Source organism: Haliotis rufescens, unplaced genomic scaffold (genome assembly GCF_023055435.1).
Source record: "Haliotis rufescens isolate VD_foot unplaced genomic scaffold, xgHalRufe1.0.p SCAF_27, whole genome shotgun sequence".
In the NCBI taxonomy this organism is placed as follows: domain Eukaryota; kingdom Metazoa; phylum Mollusca; class Gastropoda; order Lepetellida; family Haliotidae; genus Haliotis; species Haliotis rufescens.
In genome coordinates, this window is record NW_025963968.1 from 6,400,795 (window position 1) to 6,423,832 (window position 23,038).

The 23,038-nt window shown below is 40.0% G+C and overlaps 1 protein-coding gene across 2 annotated transcripts in view; it reads left to right on the top strand.

The window, feature by feature from the left end:
- The first annotated feature begins 1,461 nt into the window (after window positions 1–1,461).
- Window positions 1,462–23,038, top strand: part of LOC124115920 (WW domain binding protein 1-like) — a 40,697-nt gene continuing 19,120 nt past the window's right edge. The window contains exon 1 of one of the 2 annotated variants that reach the window (XM_046477085.2): window positions 1,462–1,607. In XM_046477085.2, coding sequence (XP_046333041.2) covers window positions 1,530–1,607 — 78 coding nt within the window. In that variant the 5' untranslated portion in view covers window positions 1,462–1,529. Of the gene's footprint in view, window positions 1,608–15,308; window positions 15,856–23,038 lie in introns of those variants that run through there. The other variant, XM_046477087.2, reaches the window with a different exon arrangement.

Consider the following 23,038-nt stretch of genomic DNA (forward strand, 5'->3'; position numbering starts at 1 on the left):
CTCGTCAGATACCACAACTGTTCACTCGTTTCATAAAGTTGGTATTACACGGGAGCTCGTTTAGTATTCTATATATGTGTCCTCGGGTCATATCACATCACGAGACAACAGTGTATTGTTTCCGTCATCCGGACAGCACTGTTGACGTCATTCAAATCTTATTGTGACGTGTGGTCGGAATGACGACACACTAGAAACGACGTCATACTGAAGATTGTTGACGTCATTCGACAAATTGGGGATCCGCTGCTGTTGCGACTTGCTGTCCTTACACAAGTTACAGGTAAACACTAAAATTCGTCTCTTCTTCGGTAATAAATAGAACATAATATTCTAGTTCATGTCATACTATGTTTACGACACGATTGCCTAAATTCCGGTATTTCTCTCGCTCGGGAAATATCGGAATTTCGACACTCCTGTCGTAAACATAGTATGACATGAACACGAATATAACATCCTCTACAAATGTCTGTGCAAGAAATATGCGATTTGTTGAATTGCATGGACGTAATGTGTCGGAACTGGAAAAGGAAACAGTGGATAATATGTACCGCACTGTCTTCCTAAGTGGTATCATATTGGCGAGAGTTCGGGAATATACTTTCTACAACTATGCCTTATTTCATGTATACAGTCAGTAGCTGAATCAAAGGCGTCCCTCGGGAAATTTCACAGAGGGTTGTTTTTAAAACCTTCTACGTAAATGTTTAGTCACACAAACTACTAGTCCTCGGGGGTAAGAATAATCCCATCAAGGAACGCCTCCTCAGTTTAGTTCATCATAAATGTGTTAGATAGGTTATCTCCCCTGTCCAAACTTGTAGGGTGAAAACTGTTTGATAAAATATCAAAAGATGGATCCTCCTATGTATATAAACATGTAAGCAAACATATCTGAATCATGGGATTCCGGGTAGAAAACGGTCTCCTGTAAACGGTGCTTGTAAGATGTGGCCAAATGTATCGGATGGTCAGGCTCGGTGACTTGGTTGATAGCGTGTCATTGTTTCCCATTATGCTCATGGCGTCAATCACTGGATTGTCTGGTTCAGACGCGATTATTTACAGACCGCCGCATGTAGGTTGGATATTGCCGAGTGTGCATGGCGCTAAACAACAAACAAACACATCAGAGTTAATTATTACCAAAGCAAATAGTTTATCAAAGCACTTGTTAACTAACGCACGTGACATAAAATCTTTTCAGGTCAGTTTTGAAAGTGTGAGTTAATGCATTTATAACCCGATAACATGAGCGAGTGTCAGTTAATTAATTAACACAAATAACTTGTTTGTCTAAATTGTTTCGGATGAAAGCCGCATAGCGCCCTGGCCTTGGAGTGATGGCTTCATTACGACAGCATAACAAACACGCCCATCTATCCTAACGCAAAACACGCATCACTTCAAGGTAAACACAGTTTCGCCCAGTCGGTAGATGGCACTGCATGAGTTATTTATAGTACTACGGCTTCCGCGTTCTAAGTTTAGCTTACGGCTTGTAGACAGTTAGTGGATGCATTGCTATGAGATGTTCTGCCATGGACGTAGTGGTGTATTTTACATACCTACTTTCTTTTCTCACCTATGTTCTGCCAACACAGGTCAGTATAATCTCTTTTCCAAGGCCGTTAATGTTTGTGTTTACTTGAGAACGCACCATTCGTCTGAAACATTGTTGCGAGTACCCTGTCAGCTGATGGGCCGGGGTTTCCCGACAATACCAAGCAAGCATTCCGAAACTAGGACAAACTGACATTGGGTGTAAGAGCCTTAATTTGTAGATGGGAAATCGGAAGAGGGGTGTGTGTTGCTGAATTGTATGCGTCCTCCATTCTACACTGCAAACACCGTCAAATCTTCACGTTCTGTTATGCATGCAAGCTTGTAGGAAGACTCAGGTTATGCGTTACGTGCGTTGGTCCATTGTTTACTGCAGCGATGTGACCCCATTCGTCTTCCACAAGAAGAAAAGCCCCTGTGTAACCATGACTGCGTGAAACAGGCTTAGGTTGAGATCATGTACACTTACTGAGGATAAGAATATTTGATAGGGACAGCAATCAGGAATTTCTTTGTTGTGTCATATAATGTATGAACTGAACACATGAAATACATAGCCCCACAAACAGAAACAAAGTATATGTTTACGTGACGTGAGTTGAGTAATCAAAGTAGACATTCATGACATTTGTCTTTCTACTGGTTGATGGAAGTTTCCGAAGTGACGATCAACATAAGTCAATCTGACCTAATTCAGGTCAGTCATACATTCCCGAGGTCAGGCATGTCACATATTTCAGGTTTAGAATACTACCACTCTAAATCAGAAACTAGGATCTGAATTCCAGCAATATGAGAACACAGTTTTTATGTTTTAAAGTGGTTGCCATTTGCCAGGGGAGACTGGATGCCTTCTATGAGACAACAGAGGTTGTGGCAATGGCATGGTCTATATCACAACCTGACATTTGTTTGTTAAAGCGTGCATTGTTTTGGACTTGTCCTAAAAACCGAGTGTGGCAGGAAATAAACAAACAAACATCATAATGGCGATGAGTTGCAAAAACTAGCATCCTCTCTGCCCTATGTTGAGGTGAGGAAATAAGAGGTTGGCTGTGAAGTTAAATAGCAAATACCGTATTTGACGTAATAAGCGCCCCGCTCTAATAAGCGCCCACAGCGACATTTGCTAAGATATTGGCTAGTGAACAATCCCAATTAGCACCCCTACCGATTGATCAATGTACACAAGATTTATTTATTTTGCGTAAATTAGCACCCGTGTGTTATATGCGCCCTTAATTTTGGGCATTAACTCTGTAAAAAATATATCTGTCATACATAAACATTTCAGGCTGTCAGCATAAACCACGAAATTTATCTTTCAACTCTTTTTTTTCCACCAAAATAACATTCTAATAAGAGCCCCCTATTTCCAACTTTGAAAGTGCCCTGGGCACTTATTACGTTGAATACGGTAACTATTATGAGGTATTCATCATATATATTCTGCGTATACATTATCATAAGGCAAGATGTATATAAAACTTTGTTGACGAATCTACCTACACGACAAACAAAATTGGAAAGTGAAAAGTACAAAAATGAAAAGCAGTATTTTTTTTTATTCTGCCGACCAGAAAGGAGTAAAATGTTAAAAACCTCACCTCATTAACTGCTAATCCAGCCCTGGCATTGTCTCGTTCCCTATTCGTCCCACCCCTTTCATTTCTTTTTTCCTACCTGCTAAACAATTTTGGAGCTAAAACTCCATAAACCAAAAACAAAAAAGGTCAGGCTTTGCATAATATAAATAAATATTGTTGTAAGTTGGACAGCATCAATGTTTCTTTGTGTTTATATTATATATCACTGATTACCTTGTATAAAGCTAGGACAATGCAATGAAGTATTATGAGAGGAGACTTCACATAATGTTAAAATAACTTTTTTTTGTTTTGTTGTTGTTTTTTAACGCCCCACTCAGCAATATTCCAGCTATATGACAGCGGTCTGTAAATAATCGAGTCTGGACCAGACAATCCAGTGATTGACATCACGAGCATCGATCCACCCAATTGGGATCGATGACATGCATCAACCAAGTCAGCGAGCCTGACCACCCGATCCCGTTAGTCGCCTTTTACGACAAGCATAGTCACCTTTTACGGCAAGCATGGGTTGCTGAAGACCTATTCTACCCCGGTATCTTCACGGGTCTTGAAATAACTAGCACTGTGTGGTACATTATGCCTGCTATATACATTTTATGTCACCCTCTAGCTGGCCATTCATGCTCATTGACTCACTGATTTGTTTGTTTGTCTATTGTTTAATGCCGCACTCAGCAATATTCTAGCTATATGACCATGATGACGGCGGTCTGTAAATAATCGAGTCTGGACCAGACAATCCTGTGATTGACATCACGAGCATTGATCTACACAATTCGGATGAGATGACATGTATCAACCAAGTCAGTGAGCCTGATCACCCGATCCTGCTAGTCGACAAGCATAGTTGCCTTTTACCGCAAGCATGGGCTGCTGAAGACTTGCTCTAATCCGGATCTTAATGGGTGTTGTTGAACATGTTGAAGGAGTGTTGGAAGTAGTACAATGTACATGCTTTTAATACGCTATGTCACCCACTAGCTGATATGGTCATTGTAGGAGTGCTAGTGGTACCAAATATATGCTATAAACATGCTATAAACATGCTATATACATGCTATAAACATGCTATATCTCACTGGTTGGACTTCATGGTCATTGAATAAAATAAAAGTGACAAAGATTTGGGTTAGAATAGGTCTTCAGCAACCCATTCTTGTTGTAAGAGGCGACTAATGGGATTGAGTGGTCAGGTTCACAAACTTGGTTGATGCATGTCTTCGTATTCCAATCGATGCTCATGATGTCAATCCCTGGATTGTCTGGTTCAGACTTGATTATTTACAGACCGCTGTCATTTAGCTTGAGTATCAAACAAACAACTAATCATTGGCTGCACCAGGGTGGTTAATGTGTACAACCCTTGTCTCTGTGGAGTTTCATCCCACATTGAAGTGTTATGGCACAAAACCACCACACTGTATCTAACACTGATCCTATGTTAAAGATACATTCAGTTGTCTCTTCTGGCCCATGTCATCCGACAGAGTTTTTGATACGATACACTGTTAGATTTGTTGTGGCCTTATTGAAACATCCCAGTATCGGACTTTGAGATTATTGTGAATTCATTCTGATCCAGACTTGATTGTTTACAGACTGCCGTCATATAGTTTGAATAATGTTGAGTGCGGCGTTGAACAACAAACAAACAAACAAACAATCATTGGCTGCACCAGGGTGGTTAATGTGTACAACCCTTGTCTCTGGGGAGTTTCATCCCACATTGAAGTGTTATGGTACAAAACCACCACACTGTATCTAATACTGATCCCATGTTAAAGATACATTCAGTTGTCCCTTCTGGCCCATGTCATCTGACAGAGTTTTTGATACGATACACTGTTAGATTTGTTGTGGCCTTGAGATTATTGTGAATTCAAAAGCAACAAAACCCTTGCCATATTTATAAGAAATCACTGCCAGAAACATTGCACATGAAGACATGAACCGTTTATCTGGTTGACCTGTTGTATTGTTTAACATATACTCAACTTCTGAATGGGGGCTTCTTTGGTGTCGCTGTTTCCCAGTCCTGCTGCTAGAACCCAAATAACATTGTTTGTTTCAGACATGTTTGCCATGGAGGAATCAACAAATCCCAATAAGATGGGTCATGTAGATTCTCAACTTAGTATTATCATGATAGTTCTGTCTGTATTTTTATAGTGTCATGTCTATGTTGCAGCTTAAACTTTTAACAAATTGAAATCATGAATTTAAAAATATAAAGTTATTGCTTTGTTCTAATTGCGTTTGTATGACACATGATAGATATCAATATGATTTATTATCATGGTTGAAATTTAATGAATCAGGTATTTTTAAAAAATGTTTAGAGGGAAATATCATTACAAGCATCATATGGATCTAATTTTTCTTTGCAGAATCAAAATTTACTTATTATGGACTATTGTTTTGGCTGGTTCGAATAGAGTGTTCGGGGCTACTCTCACTGTACAACTACAAAGCGACACCTATCAGAGGGTGAGGTGAAATTGGGTTTAACGTCGCGTCCAAGATTATTGCACTTATATAGCGACGTGCATGCACGTGTGTGTGTGTGTGTCTGCTTGTACTAGTCCGGACTGATGCCAATTTATATTGCTAGCCCACTGAGATACCATGCCGCAGTTAAAAATGAATACCCCACTCAGACACAGTAATGGCGAGCGCCAGACAGGGTTACAACAAGTACCATCTATTAACATCTTTTGGTATGATGCGGCCAGGGATCAAACCCCAGACCTTCCGCTCTCCGGGCGGACGCTCTACCACTAGACCACAGACTATCAGAGGCTTGAAGTATGAGAAGCTGTATATCTTAACATAGGTATACAATTAATAGCTACTGCCACCTCACATGTGTTTTTGTTGTTGATTAATGCATATACAACTTGAAAGCGTTATCCTATCCGTCAACATTATATTATGTACTGTAAAAAGTTACATCGTATCCCTCCAGAGAATTCAGGGAAACGAACAGGCGATAACAAACTCAGTCAATACAAATGTGACATTTGAGATAAATCATCACTAGACATGATGACTTACCATTTAGATTATATTGTCTGTTCTGCTAGTCATTGTTTTATGTGCAGAAATAATGATTAATGTGTGTATTTTCTCGTAAACTATGCTGGAAATTGCAATGACACATTTTCTACCAAACTGCCAGAGATTTGGTTACAAAATACCCAATAAATATAACTTCAAAGAATTTTGATGCAATGATCGGAGGAATTGTATCTGAAATAATCATTTTTTCAGAAATACTATATTTGAAGTTATTTTAGTTTCAAATTTTACAATATATTTAAAATAATAACCATGAGTGTAGCACTTTGGAACAACTGATATCAGTTGCCGGATATGTTTTACGTATCACGCACATTGAGACGCCCAACGTTAACACCGTATTCGTGCGTGCATGATTCCCAGGCACCCTTTCGAGTTGAGTTGATTGGTTCAGCTGTGTCATATGGCCCTGTGACGAAGGGGTAGCATTATGCAGATGGCTGTTTCAATGAATGCTCGTTCCACCCGTGACGAACAGGTCTGGTTGTTGATGAAATATAGTGATAGCTAAATAGACAGATTATTTATTCATGCACCGATTGTCTTTAAATGTTATATCCAGTTATGTATGACTGTTTAATAATCTCATACCAACTTTGACTGGAGTAGGTCCAATAGTTTTTCAGATATTGTAGTAAATGTTGGTCGCTTAAGTTACTTTCTAGACTATTAGTTTGTTTCAGGCGTTTCACATAGGTGTCATGTGTCTTTAATCAGCTGAGATGGCACACGGGACAATGCAAGGTTCGGTTCAAAATTCAATTGTGCTGGGTTAAATCACCAAGTAACCTAGCTCTACATTGAAAACAATGTATGTTTATCTCCTAATGACAAGAAGGAAGTAGTAATTGTATTACCGTATTCAACGTAACAAGCGCCCAGGGCACACTTAAAATTAGAAATAGGTGGCGCTTATTAGAATATTATTTTGAGTTGAAAGATCGTAATTTTCGTGAATTATGCCAACAGCCTGAAATGTTTACATACGACAGATATATTTTTCAAGAATTTAATTGCCCATAATTAAGGGTGATATAACACACGAGTGCATATTATGCATGAATAAATAAGTCTTGTGTACATTGATCAATCGGAAGGAGTGCTGATTGGGATTGTTTACAAGCCAATATATTCGCAAATATCGCCGTGGGCGCTTATTAGAGCGGGGCGCTTATTGCGTCGAATACAGTATATGCAGTTTGCCTGAAAACTAAGGGTCGTTTCTGTTTTGAGTATTTGAACTTAACTTCATTGTTGCAAAAATAATACGTTCACGAATTTGCTGTATACTAAACTACATTATTGTACATACACATTTACACACACTGACAGATTTTACAAGGTGAAAGGTTATAGTTAGCATCATCCAATCAAATGCAAAGATTCAAGGGGATTCCGCCTTGCTGTCAACGACATGGTCCGAAGCCCAGTTTGTTGGGTCGCTAACACTAATTGGCATCTGGTGATTATGCGGGTTAATTAAAACGACGCCAACAAGACGACTGAAAGTTGGAGTGTTGTTTCCCTTTGGTCCATTTGACAGCAGTGAAGTGCCTTCTGAACAAGTGTTCATGACATGAAATTATATATGAGTTTTCTATGCATGATATATGGATCAGTGGAGAGATTAGGGAAGTTTTATGGAATCAGATTTCACGACGGTTCTGTTTCTTATATAGAGTAATGTTAGTTATGATATGTAGTCCTGTTGAATACAGACTAAGAACTTAGGCCATTGGATATATATGACATGACATGCCTATGTCATATATATGTCATGCACAGTAAACCAGGGGGTCAGGCTCGCTAACTTGGTTGATGCATGTCATCCTATCCCAATTGCGTGGATCGATGCTCATGATGTCAATCACTGGATTGTCTGGTCCAGATTTGATTATTTACAGACCTCTGTCATATAGCTGGAATATTGCTGAGTGCGGCATTAATACAGCAAACAAACAAACAAACAAACAAAATCTAACAGATCAATGCTGTAAGGGGATGGGGGTTTAGGGGGGGGCAAGGGAGGGAGAAATGTTGTATTAGACACATGTCGTATAGAAGGAGTTTCATGTCTGAATGCACCCTCAATGATTCACTCTGTTAGTCTGGCATGTTTTATTATATTGTCCACACGATGAAGGTCTTAGGTTTTTATCTTATTTCCAAATGTCGTTACATATGTTCTGATTTCGATAGTTTTAGTGACTTACCATGCTTACAGAAAGTAGGTTTTATACTGTCCAGCCCAGAATTGACTTTTACAACTGCAAAGCCCTGCAAGAATATTTTAACAACCAGATCGGATGCTTTAAACCATGTAGTACTATAAATTATTCTCTTTAGTGAACAGCCTGGTACAGTCATTTTTATCCCGTGTAACATATGTGAAAATGTATACATTTTAACCAATGTCATATCGTCTCTCATAAAGTGGCTTGTTACTTTACTAAGATATTTTTGAAGAGTTTATTTCCAATATATTATAAACGTAACGATGTGAGACTCAAATATATTATCTGTCTGTCTGTCTGTTGTCTGTCTGTCTGTCTGTCTGGAATCCAGCATATCAATAAAGGAAACAAATAGGGTTTGAGCCTCGTGTTGCACCAAGCCTAGTGTTGCACCAAGCATGGGAAGTTAATTGGTTTTTGAAGATTAATCCTTGTAAAGCATTGATTGTGTACATATTGAAGGTTGTATACTATATACATGTACTAATCTTCAAGAAAACATTGTTGTTTGAAAGTACAGAAACAGTATGACCACAATTGAGTGTTTTAAGTGTAGGATACACCATGTCTGAGGGTTTTTATGATATTAAAAACCTGCATCTGCGGGATAAAACTGAGGGGTGTCAGCGCCAAGGTTTTATTCCAAGGAAAAGGGTTTTAAATATTATAAAAAAACTTGAGGGAAGTATTTTATTGAACCTATGAACTGAAAAAAGAAACTTAAAACAACATTTATCAACATTTTTATGTTTCAGACATACTTTCCATGCACCTTAGGAAACGGGCATAAAATAGTTGTTGCTGGCGTACGATTCTTGAAAAAGGACATTCTCAAAAGCACTGCGATTTATCAGCGCTTCTGTAGCCTAGTGGTACACTCAGAGGGACTTTGGAATATAAAAAAAAGCATTTGTCATTTGATTTTACATTTCATTGGCCGCCTCCGTGGTCTTGTGGTAGAGCGTCCGCCCGGAGAGCGGAAGGTCCGGGGTTCGATCCCCGACCGCGTCATACCAAAAGACGTTAAAAGATGGTACTTGTTGTTACCCTGTCTGGCGCTCGGCATTTAGGGGCTAACAGAAGGACTGGTCAGCTCGGAGTCAGTATACTGTGTCTGAGTGGGGTATTCATGTTAAACTGCGGCATGGTATCTCAGTGAGCTAGCACTATAAATCGGCATCAGTCCGGACTAGTACAAGCAGCCACACACACGTGCATGCACGTCGCTATATAAGTGCAATAATCTTAGACGCGGCGTTAAACCCAATTTCACCTCACCTTTACATTTCATTACATGTTACAATCTGAACGGAAGTTGTCTTAATGGACTTCCCGGGATATTTTAACACATTATATAGCAAGTATACCTGGAATATCCTATAAAATCCCGGGGACATTACAACGTCCCTGACTTGAGAACAATCGGATGACATCACTGGGTTTTTTTTTAATATGAAGGTTATTCTTCTGTTGATGTCGCGTTCCACCATGTTTATGTGATGATGTAGGGGGCTGTACCGGGACTAAAACCTATTGTGGGAGGAGACAGCTGGTTTGTGGCCAATGTGATGTCAGTGTGTTCTGGGTTTTATCAGTGTGTCAGGTACAGACTTGCCCCTGTTTTCACGGCAAAGTTTTTAAAAAAAATAAACATTTCATCATGCATGCCATGTGGATGTATTGCTCAAAGTTGCATCAACAAACTATCTGCCAAAACATTGTAAGAAATTAAAAACGTAAAACTAACCATCTGTTAAAAATATGATGCGAGTAGAACATCAACAATGGAAAGGAGTGTTTTGGGGGCAAGTAAGATTCCAGGTCAGCTAATGTTGTTATCTATTGCGCAGCTAATGAGTGTGATTATTAGGAAGTCAACAAGGAATTTGGAACCCTTGGCCTTGTTCCAAATAGTGACTTTTAAGTGCCATGACTGCTTGTTTCCATACTGCCACACACACTTGCTGTAGTCGTAGTACTTAAGTCACAGTTTAGAATGAGGCCCAACGGTGTTACGAATGTATTTGACCATGTGTGACACACAGTATAATGTCTGATCATAACACCTCAGTATTGAGGTATCCAGCAATAGGTATGGATGTGTGATGTGTGTCACACACAGTATAGTGTCTGATCATAACACCTCAGTATTTAGGTGTCCAGCTGTAGGTATGGCTGTTTGATGTGAGCATGTGTGTCACACACAGTTTAGTGTCTGATCATAACACCTCAGTATTGAGGTGTTCAGCTGTATGTATGGCTGTTTGATGTGAGCATGTGTGTCACACACAGTATAGTTTCTGATCATAACACCTCAGTATTGAGGTGTCCAGCTGTGGGCATGGATGTATATGTGAGCATGTGTCACACACAGTATAGTGTCTGATCATAACACCTCAGTTTAGAGGTGTCCAGCAGTAGGTTTGATAATACTGTTGAAAGTGGCATTAACTTCTACTCACACATACCACAATGAAGATTACATTTACTTTCATGATAATAATAAACTGCCAGTTTTATAGTATTTTTTCAAATAGTGTAGTGTAAACAAGACTCCCCTTTCAACTGGTCAATAAGGTTCAAACACCCCTTTTGAAAATCACATAAGGGCCCCAATGACATGAACCAAAATATTTCCCCCATCATTGTCTGATTGGATTGTTTTATCTAACCCCGCCCCAACCCCAATGAAGTTAAGAATTCAGAATTTAGACTTCACCCGTCCCCTATGACACATATAGTGAAGAAATAAATATTTGCCCCCCACATGTACCACTGAAGATAGCAGTTTGAGAAACACAAGTTACAAACGCACTGTGGACAGTCTCGGTATACAGTTGAGTGATATCACTCTGAAAGTGGTTGATCAGCCCTCATAGCAGCTGTCACAGAGATATTGTTTGGCATGATTAATGTGACAAATTATTTTGTTGTTAAGTTAGATAGGATTTGCAGTTTGTTGTATGACATATGTCAGGGTATTAGTATTCTATGAGAAGATACTCATTGCCATCTTGTCACACAAGGTTCTTGTAAGATGATATTAACCTAATTTGCAGGCTTAAGAACAAGGACACGTCTTAAAAATCTACGACTGAAGCATGCCAGATCAGACTGTTACTGTTATAAATACTTCTAATGTTTCCGTAGCTTAGAATAATTAATTATGGTGACACAAATGACAGGAAATTAAGCATAATTTTCTTTTGGGGTGTTGAAAGTCTTTCTTTCTTTCTTTCTTGTGTTGCTAGGTTACCAAGTAGCTGTAAGACATTGTAGATAACCAGCTGATAACAGCTGATAACAGCTGCTCAGACCAGGCCTAAGAGTAACAGGCCTTACTCTGGGAGTCGGTGGCCCGGTTATCAGGTCTACAGTGTATTGTTTATGTGACAAGTATTACTCATGTTTTGTGTATGTACAGTATAGAGGATTCCAGATTTACTGACTTGGTTAAATAGAAACTTACTTGTGTATATGTTCATGTTATATTTCACTTGCGATGTAGAAATTTTATTTATCTACATGATCTAAGCATGAGGAAATTTAATCATCAGCTTTTACAATGGTATTTTTTAACGTTCCTACGAGCCCATATTTAGTAGGGGAAAACTGGCAAAACCAGAGTCGGTTGTTGGAAGATCCAGATAGAGGTGGTGCTGGTGGTGCTGGTGGTGCTGGTGGTGCTGGTGGATCCAGACGGGTGGTTTAGTTGGATCCAGAGGTGGTGCTGGTGGAGCTGGTGGATCCAGACGGGTGGTGTAGTTGGATCTGGAGGGGGTGCTGGTGGATCCAGACGGGTGGTGGTGGTGGGTGGTGTAGTTGGGTCTGGAAGGGGTGCTGGTGGATCCAGAGGGGGTGCTGGTGTATCCAGGTGGGGATGTTGTTTAATTAAATCTATGAGCCTGAATATTTTTTCAGAAAAACACCTTGCAACAATGTCATTTTTGGGTCATTTTTTTGTTTTTTGTCCAACAGTCTGAAGCATAATTATTTTTTTCAAGAATTTTGTGGGGCAATTAATTTTCTTCTATAAAATCCCAGACCCCCTGAGAATATCAAATGGACAGTCCCTTTGTATGAAGTGCAGATGTACTACTGAGAAATTACTTTTTGAATATTTAAAAGGATAATGGAAATTTACTGAGAATATTTACTCAACCACTGAGGCAAGACTTGTTTTGACCCTGAGTAGATATACTTACGGCGCACTAGATTCAAGTAGGCTATGAGCATTCAATTTTTTGTGTGTTTCCTATTAATCTTTAGTCCTTCTCAGGAAAAGGACCAGGCCTTCGCAGAGTGTTGGCCCATAATTATTGGATAGACATTGCACCACTCCATTCATACGCATCTTACTCAGCAGGCATGGATACTCTGTTACCTTGAGATTCACAGCAAGTAGCTGTGCGGGTACAGCCTCCTGCTGTCAGGACCCAGCTTGTCATGGGTTTGAATCTTAGATTGACCCTGATTATGATCCTTGGTTTTTGAGGACCAGACATGTGCTTGTGGGTTTCACCAACCGCAACAACGTGTGTCATGTTGGGCTTCTTCCCACCAGGTCTTCAGCAACCCATGCTTGTCGTAAGAGGCAACTTATCAGTGGTCAGGCTTGCTTTCTTGGTTGATGCATGTCATTGTATCCCAATTGTGCAGATCGATGCTCATGATGTCAATCACTGGATTGTCTGGTCCAGACTCAATTATTTACAGACCGCAGTCATATAGCTTTAAATACTGCTGAGTGGGGCATTGATACATGATTTGATAAAAGATGTCTGACGGTCAAAATGACGTATGACGAATAACGGATAGAACGAACTAAAATTTGTGGTTTCTTTGAGTTCATTGTGACCGTAGTTTACAGTATATGTAACTTGATTGTGCATATGTAGCTTGGTATTATTGTCAGTTGAGTTTGTTTAAGGCCAATAGCACTGATTAGAGTCACCTCCTTTGTTTTGAGATTGTTCTAAAACAGTAACTAATGTTCGTGATCTATAACTTTAAGACTAAAAAAAGTTAAGGACCAACCAATTCTTTCATATTACTATAATTAATCTTCCATGTCATGATAAACTGTAGTAATATCAAAGAATCCATGGTCCTTAACTTGTTTTGAGTAGAATATGTCCTTAGATAAGTAGATTGCAATAAACAAACTTGTGCCTGTTGTAGATATATACTCGTAAGTGTATTATTATTATAATTATTTGTAATTAAACTTAAAACATGCTTGTTTACCTTGTTACAATAAACATTATCAGTCGATATCTGTTATCAATATTGTAGTGAATGAGTGAGTGAGTTGGGTTTAAAACCGCTTTTAACATTGTTCCAGTTATATTGTGGCATGGCAACTTAATGTGGAAGGAAAGCCTGAAGTGATGCAGGTCTCAGACGTTTACCACTTCGGTGAAACCCACGAGCACGGGTATGGTGCTGACAAACCTAGAAACATTATTGGGACAAACCCGTGCCCCCATCAGTATTGTAAATAATAATTGTGGTTATAACCAGGTGAAAATATGATGCGCACCAGAGTCATCGATCCCAATTGCGTGGTACGATGCTCATGATATCAATCACCGGATTGTCTGGTCCAGAGAAAAAATGGTTCAGATAATCATGATAATCGACATGAGGATTGTGAGAATAGGCAGGAAATACCGAACTTAACCCGCCTGTTCGTAAAATGGACAGTTCCAAGGTCAGATTCTATTCATGGAGTCATCATTATTAAAATTTGGGTAAATATTTGTAATGCTTGTACAGTTTATTAAGATCCTTAAACATGTTAAAGTCAGGCTGTACATAATGTTGTTCTCATATAAGACATAAACGACTCGTGGTCGTTGTTTATTGAACAATAAAACACTGAAGGGAGAGAAAAACATATGTTTTATTCTCCCTACAGTGTTTTATGTGTACGATAAACAACTCCCACTCGTTTATTTCTCATTAAAGTATATAGTTTGTTTCAAATATCATACACTGTGGGGGTGGGTGGGGGGTGTGGGGTGTGTGGCCCAGTCGTCTAAGGCGCCGCAATTCACTCTGCAGAGTTGCGTCCCCTAGGCACGCCAGAAACCTATGATTGTGGATTCGAATCCAGGTCCTTGATTATGTTTCTAGGTTTGTCAGCACCATACCTGTGCCCGTGGGTTTCATCAAAGTGGTAAACGTCTGTGACCTGCATCACACATTAAGCTGACTCGCCGCGATATAACTGGAATACTGTTAAAAACGTCGTTAAACCCAACTCACTCACTCATACACTGTGGGATTGAGAATTTGATCACAAGTCCTGATTGCCCTTCACAACCTGTCACAAGAATATATATATATGTTATCATTAAAGTTAACTTCATTAATTTGTGTATCTACATAATGAATATACATGATATAATTGTTCCATGTCAATAAATTTACTGTATACTAATTATATGGAACTGTAAAATGTCCTGAGGTAAATGTGTGATCGGTATGTATGAATATTAACAAGAGACACAGGTAACAAGCAGATATTTGTCTGATGCTATTTGTTAATGTAAAAATATTCACAGCTGTATAATTACCATTAAGTACATATACTTGGTAAGAATTCATTGCAGTCAATGCCAGTCGGACACATGTAACAAGTTTGTAAATAGACACAACTCAGACATTTACTCAGCTACAGCATGACGTGAAAAGCCCCAAGAATAGTAGGAGGGAGGATATTATGTACAGCTATTATTAAAGTGGGAATTACGTGTATCTAAAATATCCGGGCTGACACTGAAGTCGCAAAGACATGAATAGCGATGGACCGTGTTAAATGTGACCTCATTATCAGCTGGTATATGCGTTAGCATTAGATTTCCCAGTACTTGTTGTGGAGTATCTTGTGTTGTCACTTTGTCCAGGTATTGATGTGATACCTGTCAGGTATTGATGTATTACCTGTCCTCAGATACGGATATTTCGATACCTGATATGTGATTCAGAGTGGGTAGAGGATTATACATGCTGAGGATTATTTGAAAACGACAGTTAACCTCTCTGCAGCAGCTTACATCTGTAACAAGGTTTTAACCTGGACGTACTCTGTATCCTGTCCTTAATAACAAAAGGAAGCCTGACTGGGTTGCAGATGTTGGACGTGAACATAAATGTGTTTTTAGTGTTAATTTGTGAAGGATAAAAAACAATTCGTGAACCAAAAGAGACTGTAACTTCCAAGGTAAAGTCCTTTCGGGCTGGAAGAACGACTGTGATTACATTTATAAACTGAATATTACATTGTGTTTGAACCAGTCATGGAGGAATTGTTTCGAACCATCAGAGAAATCGGAAGCGCAAGACAAGGTTCCAGTGAGGTAGGAAGCTGGACAACAGCATAAGTGATTGGATGGGATTGTATTTGGTATATATTGTTCAGTAAATACAAAGAGAAAAATGTACATGTGACTTCTATTCAATTTTTCGGCACAGCCTTCACCTTGGCCAGAGATGGGTTTGGTGCATTTGTATGTCTGTTATTATTTACAAAAATAGCAAACTTATGTTTTGGTTCTGTTATGTTCTTTATTTATAATTCTAATTCATGAAAAATATAAAGTTGACTGACAAGGAATAATGTAACCATTTCTGTGCTATTTGATCAGCTGCATACCATCAGTACTGGCCATCCAAGGGATTATCTGCGGTTTCATTAGATTCCTTGTGGTGATTGTGCAAAATGTGTCATATTCCGTTAAAAAGGTAAATCTCTCCCTGCTTGGTTGGTGTGTTCTGTGCTTCATCAGGATGATGTATGCAGGTTTGTTGTTGTCTTTACGATGTTTACAAGCCACGATAAGTCGATGACTCTGTCTGTGTTTGTGTTGCTGGTTTAGACATTAATAAGAAGAACTGGTTTTATATGGATAAGCTCATCAGTTAGAAATGATAGAAGATCAAACAAATGAAGAAATGAATTAATTCATGTTTCTCACAAGCAGTTTGATGGATTTTCAATTCTGATATATTTCTCATATTCTTGTAGGTAATAGGAAACAAGACATACTGCACAAAAAATATATCAAATCTGAGAACAGGTTTCACACAGAAATATTCTAGTTGTAAGCAGGAACACTGCTGGAAAGAGATCATGATGTAATATGATTGTGTGTAATGTGATTGTGTGTAGTGTGATTGTATGAAGTAGTGTGATTGTATGTAATGTGATTGTAATGTGTGATTGTGATGAAGTGTGATTGTGTTGTGTGATTGTGTGTTGTGTGATTGAGTGTAATGTGATTGTGTGTAATGTGATTGTGTGAAGTGTGATTGTGTTGTGTGATTGTGTGTTGTGTGATTGAGTGTAATGTGATTGTGTGAAGTGTGATTGTGTGTAATGTGATTGTGTGCCATGTGATTGTAATGTGTGATTGTGATGATGTGTGATTGTGTGAAGTGATTGTGTGTTGTGTGTTGTGTGATTGTGTGTAAAGTGATTGTGTGTAGTGTGATTGTGTGAAGTAGTGTGATTGTGTGTAATGTGATTGTGTGTTGTGTGATTGTGTGAAGTGTGATTGTGTGAAGTGTGATTGTGTGAAGTGTGATTGTGTGAAGTGTGATTGTGTGCAATGTGATTGTGTGCAGTGTGATTGTGTGTAGTGTGATTGTGTGAAGTGTGTTGTGTGATTGTGTGAAGTGTGATTGTGTGCAATGTGATTGTGTGTAGTGTGATTGTGTGTAGTGTGATGTGCGAAGTGTGATTGTGTGAAGTGTGATTGTGTGAAGTGTGATTGTGTGAAGTGTGATTGTGTGCAATGTGATTGTAATGGAGTGTGATTGTGTGAAGTGTGATTGTGTGTTGTGTGATTGTGTGAAGTGTGATTGTGTGCAATGTGATTGTAATGGAGTGTGATTGTGTGTAATGTGTGATTGTGATGAAGTGTGATTGTGTTGTGTGATTGTGTGTTGTGTGATTGTGTGAAGTGTGATTGTGTGTTGTGTGATTGTGTGAAGTGTGATTGTGTGTAGTGTGATTGTGTGAAGTGTGATTGTGTGCAATGTGATTGTAATGGAGTGTGATTGTGTGAAGTGTGATTGTGTGTTGTGTGATTGTGTGAAGTGTGATTGTGTGCAATGTGATTGTAATGGAGTGTGATTGTGTGTAATGTGTGATTGTGATGAAGTGTGATTGTGTTGTGTGATTGTGTTGTGTGTTGTGTGAAGTGTGATTGTGTTGTGTGATTGTGTGATTGTGTGAAGTGTGATTGTGTGTTGTGTGATTGTGTGCAATGTGATTGTGTGTAATGTGATTGTGTGTTGTGTGATTGTGTGTTGTGTGATTGTGTGAAGTGTGATTGTGTGTTGTGTGATTGTGTGCAATGTGATTGTGTGTAATGTGATTGTGTGAAGTGTGATTGTGTGAAGTGTGATTGTGTGAAGTGTGATTGTGTGAAGTGTGATTGTAATGGAGTGTGATTGTGTGTAATGTGTGATTGTGATGAAGTGTGATTGTGTGTTGTGTGATTGAGTGTAATGTGATTGTGTGTAATGTGATTGTGTGTTGTGTGATTGAGTGTAATGTGATTGTGTGTAATGTGATTGTGTGTAGTGTGATTGTGTGCAATGTGATTGTAATGTGTGATTGAGTGTAATGTGATTGTGTGTAATGTGATTGTGTGAAGTGTGATTGTGTGAAGTGTGATTGTGTTGTGTGATTGTGTGAAGTGTGATTGTGTGCAATGTGATTGTAATGGAGTGTGATTGTGTGTAATGTGTGATTGTGATGAAGTGTGATTGTGTGTTGTGTGATTGAGTGTAATGTGATTGTGTGTAATGTAATTGTGTGTAATGTGATTGTGTGCCATGTGATTGTAATGTGTGATTGTGATGATGTGTGATTGTGTGAAGTGATTGTGTGTTGTGTGATTGTGTGTAAAGTGATTGTGTGTAGTGTGATTGTGTGAAGTAGTGTGATTGTGTGTAATGTGATTGTGTGAAGTGTGATTGTGTGTAATGTGATTGTGTGAAGTGTGATTGTGTGTAATGTGATTGTGTGAAGTGTGATTGTGTGAAGTGTGATTGTGTGAAGTGTGATTGTGTGAAGTGTGATTGTGTGAAGTGTGATTGTGTGTAATGTGATTGTGTGAAGTGTGATTGTGTGAAGTGTGATTGTGTGAAGTGTGATTGTGTGTTGTGTGATTGAGTGCAATGTGATTGTAATGGAGTGTGATTGTGTGTAATGTGATTGTGTGTAATGTAATTGTGTGTAATGTGATTGTGTGCCATGTGATTGTAATGTGTGATTGTGATGAAGTGTGATTGTGTTGTGTGATTGTGTGTTGTGTGATTGTGTGTAATGTGATTGTGTGTAAAGTGATTGTGTGTAGTGTGATTGTGTGAAGTAGTGTGATTGTGTAAATGTAAAAATGATCACATATCTGATGTATACTGCGACTGGGGATGCATTGCATGGATGATTGTGATTGTGTGAAGTAGTGTGATTGTGTGTAGTGTGATTGTGTGTAGTGTGATTGTGATTTTGATTTCGATGTAATTATAATTGTATGCTATGTGTAAATGTAAAAATGATCACATATCTAATGTATACTGCAACTGGGGATGCATGGGATGGATGAAGATACAGATGCATGACCTTGAGCAGCGCCCCAGGCATTGTTTGGAAGCCTGGGAGTGGTCTCATCTACAAGCCTGGCCTTATATATAGTCGTCACCCCAAGGGAACCAACCATGGGGTTGGTTGAACATGTGCTACTATTCCGCACAAAGGTAGAGGGATTAGATTGTCAAGCAGAAATATAATGTTTCTTAGAGCCGACAGGTCAGGGTATTCTTACCCCAAATGTGTTTTTAACCTGGCAGCCTGTGACAGTTAGCATCCAATTACCATGATAACACTGAATGTGTCTGTGGGGGAGAGTAATTGCCATTTAGTGGGTGAGTGAATGAGTGAGTGAGTGAGTGAGGGTTCAACGCTGCTTTTAACAGTATTCCAGTTATATCGTGGTATGTCAGCTTAAAGTGGGAGGAAAGCCCGAAGTGATGCAGGTCTCAGATGTTTACCACTTCCGTGAAACACATGAGCACGGGTATGGCACGGGTATAGGCAAACCTAGAAGCTTAATCGGGGCGAACCTGAATTCAAACCTGCAATCATAGGTTTCTGGCATTGCCAACCTGCACAGCGAATCGCGATGCCTTAGACAACTGGGGGAATAGTCTGTGTGAGAAGAGAAGTATTTTACTCGTCCTCATCTAATCCAACTCTTCTCCACATGACCACAGGGCGATCAGGTAACCTAGTGGATAAAGTGTTTGCTCCTCACACCAAAAACCCCGGGTTCAGTTCCTGACATAGGTACAATGTGTACAATACTCACTCACTCACTCATTTCTGGTGTCCCCCGCCATAATATTGGTGGAATATTGCTGTATGCGGCAAAAAACCATACGCACTCACTCACTCACTCACTCACTCCAATCACTCCAATCACAATCGTTTTTATTTTGATCCTTGAGTCTTATTGAGACTGTTTAACTACCGTATTTCCTCTATTAAATGCGGATCTCCCAATAGACGCTGGCCTCTGGATACTGTGTCATACGCCCTGTTGAAAATTTGGAAGCGAGGCCTCTATTAGACACTGGGTCTCTGATACTATTCTTCAGTGACAGACTGTGGGTGTTTGGGAGGTATTCTCCAGTGACAGACTGTGTGTACTGGGGAGGTATTCTCCAGTGACAGACTGTGGGTATTGGGGAGGTGTTCTCCAGTGACAGACTGTGTATTGGGGAGGTATTCCCCAGTGGCAGATTGTGGGTGTTGGGGAGGTATTCTCCAGTGACAGACTATGGGTGTTGGGGAGGTATTCTCCAGTGACAGACTGTGGGTATTGGGGAGGTATTCTCCAGTGACAGATTGTGGGTGTTGGGGAGGTATTCCCCAGTGGCCGATTGTGGGTGTTGGGGAGGTATTCTCCAGTGACAGACTATGGGTATTGGGGAGGTATTCTCCAGTGACAGACTGTGGGTGTTGGGGAGGTATTCTCCAGTGACAGACTGTGGGTATTGGGGAGGTATTCTCCAGTGACAGACTGTGGGTGTTGGGGAGGTATTCTCCAGTGACAGACTGTGGGTGTTGGGGAGGTATTCTCCAGTGACAGACTGTGGGTATTGGGGAGGTGTTCTCCAGTGACAGACTGTGTATTGGGGAGGTATTCCCCAGTGGCAGATTGTGGGTGTTGGGGAGGTATTCTCCAGTGACAGACTATGGGTGTTGGGGAGGTATTCTCCAGTGACAGACTGTGGGTATTGGGGAGGTATTCTCCAGTGACAGATTGTGGGTGTTGGGGAGGTATTCCCCAGTGGCAGATTGTGGGTGTTGGGGAGGTATTCTCCAGTGACAGACTATGGGTATTGGGGAGGTATTCTCCAGTGACAGACTGTGGGTGTTGGGGAGGTATTCTCCAGTGACAGACTGTGGGTATTGGGGAGGTGTTCTCCAGTGACAGACTATGGGTGTATGGGAGGTATTCTCCAGTGACAGACTATGGGTATTGGGGAGGTATTCTCCAGTGACAGACTGTGGGTATTGGGGAGGTATTCTCCAGTGACAGACTGTGGGTATTGGGGAGGTGTTCTCCAGTGACAGACTATGGGTGTTGGGGAGGTATTCTCCAGTGACAGACTGTGGGTATTGGGGAGGTATTCTCCAGTGACAGACTATGGGTGTTGGGGAGGTGTTCTCCAGTGACAGACTGTGGGTATTGGGGAGGTGTTCTCCAGTGACAGACTGTGTGTACATGCATGTGAGGGGAAGGGGTTCATCCTTTACATACTATGCTACTTTCTCTTTCTTATGTGTGTGAAGGAGATGAAGAGGTCCTCTCTCATATACTACTTTCTCTTTCTTATCTGTGTGGGGGAGGTGGAGGGGTTCTACTTTCATATACTACATCCTCTTTCTGCTCTGGGGACACAGGATGTGCTGAATCTATTTTCCCCCTGCCATCATGTTCATGGCACATTGCCCAACACTTGATTGTCACTGCCGGTACTTTATTAACTTATATATCGCCACCTCATAGAAAGAAACATGATATGTAGTGTGGCATACTGTAGCCTTGTTTAATGAACATGTATTCATCACAGATTATGTAGATGGATGGTTTCAGTTGCTAATATATGTAACTTGGTTAATGATGTGCAGTTCAGCTTTCTGAATTAATCTATGTTTCTATTAGGCCTGTTACTTATATAGAATGTACAAGAGTAGGTCACAGTACTCACACTGAAACACAGTTTATAAACCAGATCATCATCATCATCATCATCATCATCATCATCATCATCATCATCATCGTCGTTGTCATCGTCATCATCATCATCATCATCATCATCATCATCATCATCATCCCCATGGGTACAATGTGTGAAGCCCATTTCTGGTGTTCCCAGCCATCATATTGCAGGAATATTGCTAGAATCAGGGTAAAACCTCACTCACTCACTCAGCGCCTTAGACGACTGGGCCACCCATGCCCCCGAGTAGTTGTTGTGTGTACAAGTGGGGTGTAAGGCAGAGGGCACCGGTGGCCCAGTCGTCTGAGGTGCTGCAATTCATTGTGCAGAGTTGCGTCCCTTTTGCACGCAAGAAACCAATGAGTGTGGGTTAGAATCCCGGTTCGCTCCAATTATGTTCCTAGGTTTGTCAGCATCATAGTGGTAAACGTCTGAGACTTGCATCACTTCGGGCTTTCCTTCCACATTAAGCTGACACGCCGTGATATAACAGTTATAATGTTAAAAGCAGCGTTAAACCCAACTCACTCACTCATTCACTACAATAATGATAACAGATATCGACTGATAATGTTTATTGTAACAAGGTTTCACTCACTCACTCACTCACTCACTCACTCACTCATTCACTCACTGTAAAGCAAGTCTTGTTTCACACACAGGTTTAATGACACATGGAATTGTTCCATTTATAGCAGTGTCAAGTATTACTGAACAGCTAACACTATATCCCACCTAATTTCTGCTGTGTTCTCATGAATACATAATTAATGTATACACCAAACCTTTCGATGTGAATTGTATTCACACATAAAGATGAGTTTCTATTGTCCGGCACACTTTTGACACATTATCATATTAGCATGCCTTCAACCCTTGTCAGGCTGTTCTAAACGCCATTGTTGGACTATTCCAAACATTCTTGTATGGCTGTTCTAAACGCCCTTGTTGGTTTATTCCAAACATTCTTGTATGGCTGTTCTAAACACCCTTGTTGGTTTATTCCAAACATTCTTGTATGGCTATTCTAAACGCCCTTGTCGGGCTATTCCAAACATTCTTGTATGGCTATTCCAAAAATTCTTGTATGGCTATTCCAAACGCCCTTGTTGGACTATTCCAAACATTCTTGTATTGCTATCCCAAACGCCCTTGTTGGACTATTCCAAACATTCTTGTATTGCTATATCATGTTTGGCTATTCCAAACTCTCTTGTTGGACTATTCCAAATGCCCTTGTTG